General features: G+C 47.2%; 1 protein-coding gene and 1 pseudogene across 1 annotated transcript; both read right to left on the minus strand.

Moving 5' to 3' along the window:
• Positions 1–3071: 3071 nt before the first annotated feature.
• Positions 3072–4788, minus strand: LOC147730625 (uncharacterized; annotated as a pseudogene).
• Positions 4789–11144: 6356 nt separating this feature from the next.
• Positions 11145–11591, minus strand: LOC147730626 (nuclear apoptosis-inducing factor 1-like). Its single transcript, XM_086954091.1, has one exon. The coding sequence runs from the start codon at positions 11589–11591 to the stop codon at positions 11145–11147; it is 447 nt and encodes a 148-aa protein (XP_086810217.1).
• Between the last annotated feature and the right edge of the window lie 603 nt (positions 11592–12194).

Below are 12194 nucleotides of genomic sequence, written 5' to 3' on the forward strand. Positions count from 1 at the left end.
CGCGTTGCAGATCAAACTCCTCATGGTTGAATTCAGGAGCTCTGGCGTCGGCAGGCATTGGGTACTGTGGTGCTAAGTGCAGCGGTGATGCGTGCGGTCCCCTCAGGTCTTGGTGCAGGCAGCGGGTCGTCTAGCGGCAGCGGTGAGACCAGGGCTCTGGTGCGAAGTGATGTGCTGCTCAGCGGCATTGATGTTGGTGTAAAGCAGTGTCCTCAGGGATACCAGGGCGACGGTGTGGAGTGAGGCGGCACCGTGCCCACAGGTCGTGGTGCAAACAGTGGCTCTGTGGCGACATCAGCGGGTGGTGTCGGTGAGACCAGGGTTTCGGTGCGGCATTGCTGTGGTGCCCTCTGCTGTGCCTTCAGGACACAGATTCAGCAGCGGCATCCTAGACTGCAGTGGGTTGTTTTTTCTTCTGTTGCAGTACAAAACACAAAGTTCCCAATGCTGAGGGTAGAAGAACTTGAAGTCTTTCCTGTTCTTGATACTTCTTGAACAAGGGGCAAGCTCTACCTCAAGCCCTTGGAGAAACTCATAGAAAGAGATTGCAGAAAGCCCAGTCCAGTCCTTTCACTGCCAAAGACAAAAGCAGCTACTGCAGGCCAACACAGCAAAGCACACAGTAAAGTGGTAGTTCCTCCTCAAAGCTTCTCCAGCTCTTCATCTAAGGTTACTTTTGTCAGACTTAAATTACTGTTTCTAATTGTTTACATGTAGTACTTGTACTCCTTACTTATTTTGAGTGGACAAGAAAACTGCAAAGGAACTGGTCACTTCACTTTTTAATGGCAACTCTTCCCTCTTCAAAAGGCCTATTGGACCGTTCAGTTGTCACACTCTGTTCACTGTAGTTTGTAAACCTGAAACTCCCCACTTCAGTAGCCGTGTCAGCAGCCTACATTTGACACTCTTTCTGAAAAGTGTTTCCAAAGAATTCTACATATATTTCAACTCTAATTTCTTTCTCAGGGCATAAGCGAGGAAGATAAACAAAACTGTAGATTAAATGTTTTAGACCTCACTCACAACAACTCCAAATCAGACTAACTTTGTTTAACTCACGTTTTCCCACCTTCTTCCCTGTGCTGTTATGCACAGTTTCATTATGAGGTTTTGGATATGTTTCTTTGTAAGCAAGGACCAGTTACTTCATTTTCATAGTGTATTCTCTTCTTTCACCTACTGCAACCATCACATAACCCACAATAAACTAGTGCTAAAACTCTCTAGCGATTCAGGGCCTGGTTCACAAAGGTAGCTTACACTTTTGTGTAAGTTTACTACTTTTAGGTATTCACAAAATATGAGAGATTGAGTTTCATGATTCTGCACTTCGATACTTATGTGTGCAGAGTTCTCTGTCCCAATTGCGGAGGGCCAGATGTAGGTGGCCAAATACCGAGCAGTAACTCAGAAATTCACAGAATTTCTGTGTTACCGACCCGTAAATAGCCATTGACAATGTAGGTAACACCAAACGCCATCACAAATAAGGAATCGTTAAAAATAAGGGAAACCAGTTAGCGATTCCTTAATTTGTGATTAGCAGACACCGAAACCCTAAATACCGAATCGTAATATAAGAAATCCTTAAAAACTCGCAAATCGATGTACCAAAAATCGCTAATGCCGATTTTTCAATTTATTGGTATTTAGGATTCGCAAATTACCACTGACTCAAAGCTGGTGGTAATCAGGTGCACTGCATTTAAATACCCCCTAAATGAAACAGTGTGAACACAGTGGTGGCCCTCTATGTTATTGCAAGGCGGCGTCGTATGCAAGCAGCAGCACTGAGGATATCTGGAGACGGGAGGAACGCGTGTACAGACTGTGCATTACATTGTTCCAACTGACTGAGGCTGAAATCCATGAGAGGTACAGGCTACACACCCAAACCATCTTAGACCTGATACGGGACCTGCACCCACTCTTGGAGCATCTGACACCAAGGGCGCACGCTATACCAACACATGTTCAGGTGCAACATAACCTGCAGGTAGTTACCGGGGGTTGATAGCTGTGGCAGGTGGTGTGTCACAGAGTTGCATGTCTCATTTTTTCAACACTTTCATGGTTGCCATTATGCAAAGAATACATTACTACATACACTTCCCCAGCACACAGGCGGAACTGCAGAAAAACAAGATGGATTTTTATCAAAAGGCACAGTTCCCACATGTAATAGGGTGCATTGATGGGACAGACATATCAATCTGCCCATCTGCAGCTACAGAGTACATATATCGGAACCGCAAATCTACACATTCTATCATAGTGCAGGTAATTTGCGAAGCGGACCAGATCATTACCGACATTGTAGCCACATTTCCAGGGAGCACTCATGACCCCTACATATTCAGAAACAGTGGGATCTACACACATCTGGCTGGGGGCGAATTTGGAGAAGGATACCTGCTAGGTAAATCCATGTAACACACGCTGATGCATACCTTGGATGAATGTGTTGGTGACTGTTATTAATGACACTTCCTTTCTCACTCAGGTGATAGCGCATATGCTGTGCGGGTATTTATCCTGACTCCTTATTTCACCCCATATACCCAAGTGAGAGAAGATACAATGTGGCACATAGATCTACGCGCAATGTTGTGGAGCCCACATTTGGACTCTAAAAAAATCAGGTTCCGCTGCCTCCACAAAAGTGGAGGTGCACATCAGTACAGCCCCATCATCTGCTTTAAAATAATCGCAACATGTGCCATGCTGCATAACCTTGCCAAAAAGAAAGGAACAGCAGTGGAACTAACTGACTCCGAGGACGAGGGTGAGGATTGTCCACAGCCATAGCACAGCGCAGCAGGTGTGGCAGCAGCACAGATGGGAGACACAGACGGGCTGAGATCACATGCAACTATTTCTGAGTAAGTACGGAGAGACAGCCAGTAACTGTTATTGAGTGACAGTGTTTTATTAACCTTAACTCAGGCAATAGCATAACACACCGCCACAACATGAAGACCTCAACATGCCATGCCGATATTCTATGGACACTCCAAAGGCAAAAAGGGTTACATCACCCATTTCACAATGCCAGGTGATGGCTGTCATTATTTCCTGCGCCCACGCGCAGCACTGCTGTGTTCCCTGGGCACACTGTCCTCACTGGCGGTCTGTCCTGTGGCAGCGTTGTTCCGTTCGCTGCACCTCCTGGACTCGGTTATCGGGGGTGTGATGCTGCTAAGGCTAGTTGCCTCCTTACTATCCCCCCATCCCCTGCACCTGTAGTGGCTATTTGGTTGATTTGGAGCACTTCTAGTGCACTGGTCATTGTGACCAGCCCTCTTGCCACATCACGGCTGCAGTGGGCCATCTCCTCCTGCATGGCCACAAAGCGCCTGCAGAGCACAGAGGTGGCAGTGGAGATGCGGTTCACCGCCTTAGTGTAGCTGTCCAATTTCTGCCGATCCCTGCGCCTCGCAAAACGATCCTCATCCAGTTAGCCGCACAGCAGCCTCACTGCCTCTGACATATTCCTCATGCCCTCAGCCACAGTATTGTTCATGCTGTTTATGCCCTCCTTAATTTCCAGCGTGTATCTGTTCATGTGGACCATCTGCTCTTTCACTGATCTAATTGCTTTGCCTTGCAGGCACTGTACTTTGAGCATATTCTCCACAAGACCAGTGAATATGCTTGAATCCTTGCCCTGTGCAACAGGACTGACTGCCCTTGCTCTGCGGCATCTGAAACCTCTATGGGCGCGCTCGGTGGGGGACTGTGTGCCTGCACTGTTGTCATCCTCTGCCAGCGTGGAATGTTGCCCTCCCATGCTGTCCTCCTCGGACACCTCCATCTGCTGGAAGCTAGCGACTGTATGCCTCCTGGCTTTGGGTGGTGGTGGCGGTGGTGGCGGTGGTGGCAGTGGTGGCGGTGATGGTGGTGATGGTGGTGATGGTGATGGTGATGGGGATGGTGGTGATGGTGATGGTGCTGGTTGTGGTTGTGGTGGTGGTGGTGGTGGTGGTATGTGCTCTGCAGGCGACAAGACCTCCTCCTCCTGTGTGTTGTCTCTCCTGGGTGCCTTTCCTGTGCCCCCTTCAGCAGCCTTGCGCAATGGCTCGTCTGTGGAGACAGAATGAACATTTGCTCACTTGTCTGGCAGCATTGATGTAATAATACATTTCATGACTGCCAATCAAACTGACGGTCCTCTGCTAGCTAATTGCTGATGTGTGTCACATGCCTTTGGGTTCAGTGGACTGACTGTTATGATATGTGTTACTTCTGACTACATCTCCCATAATGCATTGCTGGTTTTTAGGAAAACATGTACTGGAGTGGGAATCATACTGCTTCATTGGGGATTGTGGATTGGGGTTAGGGAGCATGCATCTCACCTTGCCTGTTGCCAGCTCTGGCTGAGCTGTCTGCTTCTCCAATACCACTCACGATCTCCAGCTGCAGGTTGGACTCCACCAAAAGATCCAGGGCAGTTTGCCCAGGTGCTGTAGATCTCCCACCACCTGTCTGCTTGGCTTGTTTCAGTCTTTCAGCCAACCTCTCTTTTGCACATTTTCTGAGGACATACCAGCGTTTTTTAAGTTATTCAATTGAGCGCTGGGTTACGCCAATGGCATTTATCCTCACCTGGATAAGCAGCCATATCTGCCTCTTCTGTGATTCATGGACGTGCAGGGAATTTTTGCCAAACAGCTTATCATGGTCCTTTGTCACCTCCTCTATCAGCACCTCCAACTTCCTCTCACTGAATTTGTGTTTCCTTTTGCGCTCTCCTGCCTCCTTTTCCTTATCTTGGTTGTCCATTTCTGGCCTGGGGTGTCAGCAAGAACTTAGAAATGCTGCTCCTGTGTTGTTTGCTGTGCTCCCTGCCTCTCCTACAGCTTCAGGATCAGTGCAGCTGCATGGGTGTGGCCACTTCCTGGTTGTGAGGTCATCAGGAAGCACAGGATTGGCTGATTCACCAATTTGTGATTTTTTAAAATACCGGGTCCGCTAATTACCGAATCGGTATTAAGGAATCGGTGACCAAATCGGTATTAAGGAATCAGTGAAACGGATTCGGTAATGGGGAATTGGTAATTTGTTTTGTGATTTTTACCGAATCGCTAAATTTGACAGATTTTTTATCTACATATGAAATACCGAGTTCTTAATTACTTATCGGTAAAATTCGCCATTAGGAACTCGGTATTTCGGTTTTACCTATATCTTGCCCGGAGTCTCCAGGTGCAGAGAACTCTGCACACACGTATAAATAAATTGTAAATTGATACTTGTATAGCGCACTACTCACCCGCAAGGGTCTCAAGGTGCTTGTACGAATACCGCTGTGGAACCCGTCCTGGCTTTCCCTGTGAGGCGTCCACTCCTGGGCACCCCCAGGGTGAAGGCCAGGCATCCTTAGCGTTGTGGGGGCCGTTGTGAGAATAGAGAATGCAGAGTTGTAACACTGCTCATAGTTTGGGAATATCTAAAAGTAGTAAACTTACACAAAAGTGTAAGTTTACTTTTGTGAAGCATGCTTTAAATAATTTTATACAGTTTTCAATCCTACTCCAGTTTAATTCACATATTTTTCCAAGCTGGTAACAGACTTTTCCATATACTTTGCTTTGACTAAAACATCTATGTTACGACACTTATGTTTCAAAACAGACATAAGTGATTACATTTTTTGTCAGAATCCTCTTCTCTCATCTACTACATTCATCATGCACACCACAAGAAGTTGAAGCTATATAACTGAGTAAGTATTAAATATTTCTGCTCCTGAGTGCACTTCTCGCTCTTCCGGGCTGTCCCTGCCCTACACCTCGACCTCTTCCCCCTTGCTGTTGTGTAGCATACCCCTGCTTTTCTAGTCTGTAGTTGTACCACTGCCCTGTGCTGATACTGCTCTCCCCCGGCTGCCCATGCCACTGCCTCTGCACCTCACCCCCTATGTTGTGCATGTGTAGTGCCACTGCCACCTCTCTACCTGGTCACTGCCTGTCTGGTGTGCCCCAGCTTTCTCCCTCCTTTGTCCCTTTTGCTGCCACTGACCCAGTGCTGCCCCTGCCCTCTCTTGCTGCCCCTGCATTCTATTATTTTTCCTTCTCTATTGTTAAAATGTCACTAACTTTACTCTTTTCCTGCTCATTCCACACCCTTAATTTTATTTTCCAACTTTAATTATTTATATGCAGTTAAACAAATCTTAACACTGTAGATATACTCGAATGGAAAAGCAAAATTTAAATTGCAGAGAATGTTTCACATTGAACGAACAGTAAACCCTCCCCCAATACTCTACACCAGTTTCTTAGACAACAGCATAAGACCAGCTTACAAGTTTGCCTCTAGTTCAAATGTTCAGCACATTTAGCTTGCTTCCCAGAAGGTTTCAAATATTACAATTAGTCTCCGTCTCATTCTCTTAATGACTTTAAACCAATAGCAGCAAGCACCATTGTTGGACTTGGCCCTTCTGGCAGGTTCACCCCTAAACTTTTTGCTTGTTGAATGTGAATTGGTGGTAGTGATTTTTGGTTTCTGCGCACTTTCACTGTGTCCCAGTGGAAAGTGCTTGCGCACTCTGAGTGCGTGGAGTAAGGTTGGCCTGTCCTCCCATAGGAATGCATGGGGAATGTCTGTGTCCCTGGTAGTTCCTGATGCGCAAGGTGTGCATGCTTGAGTTTGGTATGTGCGAACGTGTGTGATTGAATGCTTTGCAATGATGTATGTGGCATGATTGTGTCTTGTGCGGAAGTGCCACTTCTAGGAGTTGGCATATTAGTGTAAAATGTGTCTTGTGTGTGATTGGCTGGAGCTGGCTGGGATGCCAGGCTTCATGAGTCATGATGGGTCTGCCCGGTGGTGAGTGTGAGATTAGCATGCTGATGGCTGGGGAGGGCTGTACCTGGTTCCTGAATGGGGCTGGGCTTTCCCCACACAATGCTGGCTCTGCCCCCTGTGGTGTGACTGATGACCCTAGCCCTGCCAGTGAATGAAAATGGTGGTTGAGCACATCAAGGGTGCTCCAAAACCAGCTGCGACTGGTTTCCCCCCCACCCTGCACCTACAGACAAAGGATTTAGTAGTATAAGAAGGGGCTGTGTCCCCTTACAATCTGTTCTCTTCCAGGATCCTTCTGAGGGGGCTGCTGCTGCTGGAGGCCAGGAAGAACCGCCACTTGGGACTGCCTTCCTGCCTGGAGGGCCCAGTGAGCTGGCCCCTGGCCCAGCCTTGCTCCCCCCCCCCTGCCCTGCCTGCATTCCAAGGACTTGTTGCTGGACTTTTTGGCCTCTAAAGTGTCTGGAAGCACTTTACCTGTGCTTTAAAGCTCCTGGGAACTCTGTACCTCTGTCCCTAGCCCTTGGGAGCGCTAGAGCTTACGAGTGCTTTATTTCAGTTATAGCGCTGGGAGCGCTATAATTATCTCATACACGGCATTTTGTTGCTTTTTCTTCTGTTGCAGTACAAAACACAAAGTTCCCAATGCTGAGGGTAGAAGAACTTGAAGTCGTTCCTGTTCTTGAGATTTCTTGAACAAGGGGCAAGCTCTACCTCATGCCCTTGAAGAAACTCATAGAAAGAGATTGCAGAAAGCCCAGTCCAGTCCTTTCACTGCCAAAGACAAAAGCAGCCACTGCAGGCCAACACAGCAAAGCACACAGCAAAGTGGTAGTTCCTCCTCAAAGCTTCTCCAGCTCTTCATCTAAAGTTTCTTTTGTCAGACTTAAATTACTGTTTCTAATTGTTTACATGTAGTACTTGTACTCCTTACTTATTTTGAGTGGACAAGAAAACTGCAAAGGAATTGGTCACTTCACTTTTTAATGGCAACTCTTCCCTCTTCAAAAGGCCTATTGGACCGTTCAGTTGTCACACTCTGTTCACTGTAGTTTGTAAACCTGAAACTCCCCACTCCAGTAGCCATGTCAGCAGCCTACATTTGACACTCTTTCTGAAAAGTGTTTCCAAAGAATTCTACATATATTTCAACTCTAATTTCGTTCTCAGGGCATAAGCGAGGAAGATAAACAAAACTGTAGATTAAATGTTTTAGACCTCACTCACACCAACACCAAATCAGACTAACTTTGTTTAACTCACGTTTTCCCACCTTCTTCCCTGTGCTGTTATGCACAGTTTCATTATGAGGTTTTGGATATGTTTCTTTGTAAGCAAGGACCAGTTACTTCATTTTCATAGTGTATTCTCTGCTTTCACCTACTGCAACCATCACATAACCCACAATAAACTAGTGCTAAAACTCTCTAGCGATTCAGGGCCTGGTTCACAAAGGTAGCTTACACTTTTGTGTAAGTTTACTACTTTTAGGTATTCACAAAATATGACAGATTGAGTTTCATGATTCTGCACTTCGATACTTATGTGTGCAGAGTTCTCTGTCCCAATTGCGGAGGACCAGATGTAGGTGGCCAAATACCGAGCAGTAATGCAGAAATTCACAGAATTTCTGTGTTACTGACCCGTATATAGCCATGGACAATGTAGGTAACAACAAACGCCATCACAAATAAGGAATCGTTAAAAATAAGGGAAACCAGTTAGCGATTCCTTAATTTGTGATTAGCAGACACCGAAACCCTAAATACCGAATCGCAATATAAGAAATCCTTAAAAACTCGCAAATCAATGTACCAAAAATCGCTAATGCCGATTTTTCAATTTTTTGGTATTTAGGATTCGCAAATTACCACTGACTCAAAGCTGGTGGTAATCAGGTGCACTGCATTTAAATACCCCCTAAATGAAACAGTGTGAACGCAGTGGCGGACCTCTATGTTATTGCAAGGCGGCTTCGTATGCAAGCAGCAGGACTGAGGATATCTGGAGACGGGAGGAACGCGTGTACAGACTGTGCATTACATTGTTCCAACTGACTGAGGCTGAAATCCATGAGAGGTACAGGCTACACCCCAAACCATCTTAGACCTGATACGGGACCTGCACCCACTCCTGGAGCATCTGACACCAAGGGCGCACGCTATACCAACACATGTTCAGGTGCTCTGTAGCCTGCAGGTAGTTACCGGGGGTTGATAGCTGTGGCAGGTGGTGTGTCACAGAGTTGTTTGTCTCATTTTTTAACACTTTCATGGTTGCCATTATGCAAAGAATGCATTACTACATACAATTCCCCAGCACACAGGCGGAACTGCAGAAAAACAAGATGGATTTTTATCAAAAGGCACAGTTCCCACATGTAATAGGGTGCATTGATGGGACAGACATATCAATCTGCCCATCTGCAGCTACAGAGTACATATATCGGAACCGCAAATCTACACAGTCTATCAGAGTGCAGGTAATTTGCGAAGCGGACCAGATCATTACCGACCTTGTAGCCAAGCGGGTATTTATCCTGACTCCTTATTTCACCCCATATACCCAAGTGAGAGAAGATACAATGTGGCACATAGATCTACGCGCAATGTTGTGGAGCACACATTTGGACTCTAAAAAATCAGGTTCCGCTGCCTCCACAAAAGTGGAGGTGCACATCAGTACAGCCCCATCATCTGCTTTAAAATAATAGCAACATGTGCCATGCTGCATAACCTTGCCAAAAAGAAAGGAACAGCAGTGGAACTAACTGACTCCGAGGACGAGGGTGAGGATTGTCCACAGCCATAGCACAGTGCAGCAGGTGTGGCAACAGCACAGATGGGAGACACAGACGGGCTGAGATCACACGCAACTATTTCTGAGTAAGTACGGAGACACAGCCAGTAACTGTTATTGAGTGACAGTGTTTTATTAACCTTAACTCAGGCAATAGTATAACACACCGCCACAACATGAAGACCTCAACATGCCATGCCGATATTCTATGGACACTCCAAAGGCAAAAAGGGTTACATCACCCATTTCACAATGCCAGGTGATGGCTGTCATTATTTCCTGCAGCTGTGTTCCCTGGGCACACTGTCCTCACTGGCGGTCTGTCCTGTGGCAGCGCTGTGCCGTTTGCTGCACCTCCTGGACTCCGTTATCGGGGGTGTGATGCTGCTGTGTCTAGTTGCCTCCTTACTATCCCCCCATCCCCTGCACCTGTAGTAGCTATTTGGTTGATTTGGAGCACTTCCAGTGCACTGGTCATTGTGACCAGCCCTCTTGCCACATCACGGCTGCAGTGGGCCATCTCCTCCTGCATGGCCACCAAGCGCCTGCAGAGCACAGAGGTGGCAGTGGAGATGCGGTTCACCGCCTTAGTGTAGCTGTCCAATTTCTGCCGATCCCTGCGCCTCGCAAAACTATCCTCATCCAGTTAGCCGCACAGCAGCCTCACTGCCTCTGACATGTTCCTCATGCCCTTAGCCACAGTATTGTTCATGCTGTTTATGCCCTCCTTAATTTCCAGCATGTGTCTGTTCATGTAGACCATCTGCTCTTTCACTGATCTAATTGCTTTGCCTTGCAGGCACTGTACTTTGAGCATATTCCCCACAAGACCAGTGAATATGCTTGAATCCTTGCCCTGTGCAACAGGGCAGACTGCCCTTGCTCTGCGGCATCTGAAACCTCTATGGGCGCGCTCGGTGGGGACTGTGTGCCTGCACTGTTGTCATCTTCTGCCAGCGTGGAATATTGCCCTCCCATGCTGTCCTCCTCGGACACCTCCATCTGCTGGAAGCTAGCGACTGTATGCCTCCTGGCTTTGGGTGGTGGTGGAGGTGGTGGCAGTGGTGGCGGTGATGGTGGTAATGGCAGTGGTGGTGTTGGTGATGGTGATGGTGGTGATGGTGATGGTGATGGTGCTGGTTGTGGTTGTGGTTGTGGTGGTGGTGGTGGTGGTATGTGCTCTGCTGGCGACAAGACCTCCTCCTCCTCCTGTGTGTTGTCTCTCCTGGGTGCCTTTCCTGTGCCCCCTTCAGCAGCCTTGCGCAATGGCTCGTCTGTGGAGACAGAATGTACATTTGCTCTCTTGTCTGGCAGCATTGATGTAATAATACATTTCATGACTACCAATCAAACTGACTGTCCTCTGCTAGCTAATTGCTGATGTGTGTCACATGCCTTTGGGTTCAGTGGACTGACTGTTATGATATGTGTTACTTCTGACTACATCTCCCATAATGCATTGCTGGTTTTTAGGAAAACATGTACTGGAGTGGGAATCATACTGCTTCATTGGGGATTGTGGATTGGGGTTAGGGAGCATGCATCTCACCTTGCCTGTTGCCAGCTCTGGCTGAGCTGTCTGCTTCTCCAATACCACTCACGATCTCCAGCTGCAGGTTGGACTCCACCAAAAGATCCAGGGCAGTTTGCCCAGGTGCTGTAGATCTCCCACCACCTGTCTGCTTGGCTTCTTTCAGTCTTTCAGCCAACCTCTCTTTTGCACATTTTCTGAGGACATACCAGCGTTTTTTAAGTTCTTCAATTGAGCGATGGGTTACGCCAATGGCATTTATCCTCACCTGGATAAGCAGCCATATCTGCCTCTTCTGTGATTCAGGGACGTGCAGGGAATTTTTGCCAAACAGCTTATCATGGTCCTTTGTCACCTCCTCTATCAGCACCTCCAACTTCCTCTCACTGAATATGTGTTTCCTTTTGCGCTCTCCTGCCTCCTTTTCCTTCTCTTGGTTGTCCATTTCTGTCCTGGGGTGTCAGCAAGAACTTAGAAATGCTGCTCCTGTGCTGTTTGCTGTGCTCCCTGCCTCTCCTACAGCTTCAGGATCAGTGCAGCTGCATGGGTGTGGCCACTTCCTGGTTGTGAGGTCATCAGGAAGCACAGGATTGGCTGATTCACCAATTTGCGATTTTTTAAAATACCGGGTCCGCTAATTACCGAATCGGTATTAAGGAATCAGTGACCAAATCGGTATTAAGGAATCAGTGAAACCGATTCGGTAATGGGGAATCGGTAATGTTTTTTGTGATTTTTACCGAATCGCTAAATTTGACAGATTTTTTATCTACATCTGAAATACCGAGTTCTTAATTACTTATCGGTAAAATTCGCCCTTAGGAACTCGGTATTTCGGTTTTACCTATATCTTGCCCGGAGTCTCCAGGTGCAGAGAACTCTGCACACACGTATAAATAAATTGTAAATTGATACTTGTATAGCGCACTACTCACCTGCAAGGGTCTCAAGGTGCTTGTACGAATACCGCTGTGGAACCCGTCCTGGCTTTCCCTGTGAGGCGTCCACTCCTGGGCACCCCCAGGGTGAAGGCCAGGCATCCTTAGCG

Source organism: Lissotriton vulgaris, chromosome 2_1, assembly GCF_964263255.1.
Source record: "Lissotriton vulgaris chromosome 2_1, aLisVul1.2, whole genome shotgun sequence".
In the NCBI taxonomy this organism is placed as follows: domain Eukaryota; kingdom Metazoa; phylum Chordata; class Amphibia; order Caudata; family Salamandridae; genus Lissotriton; species Lissotriton vulgaris.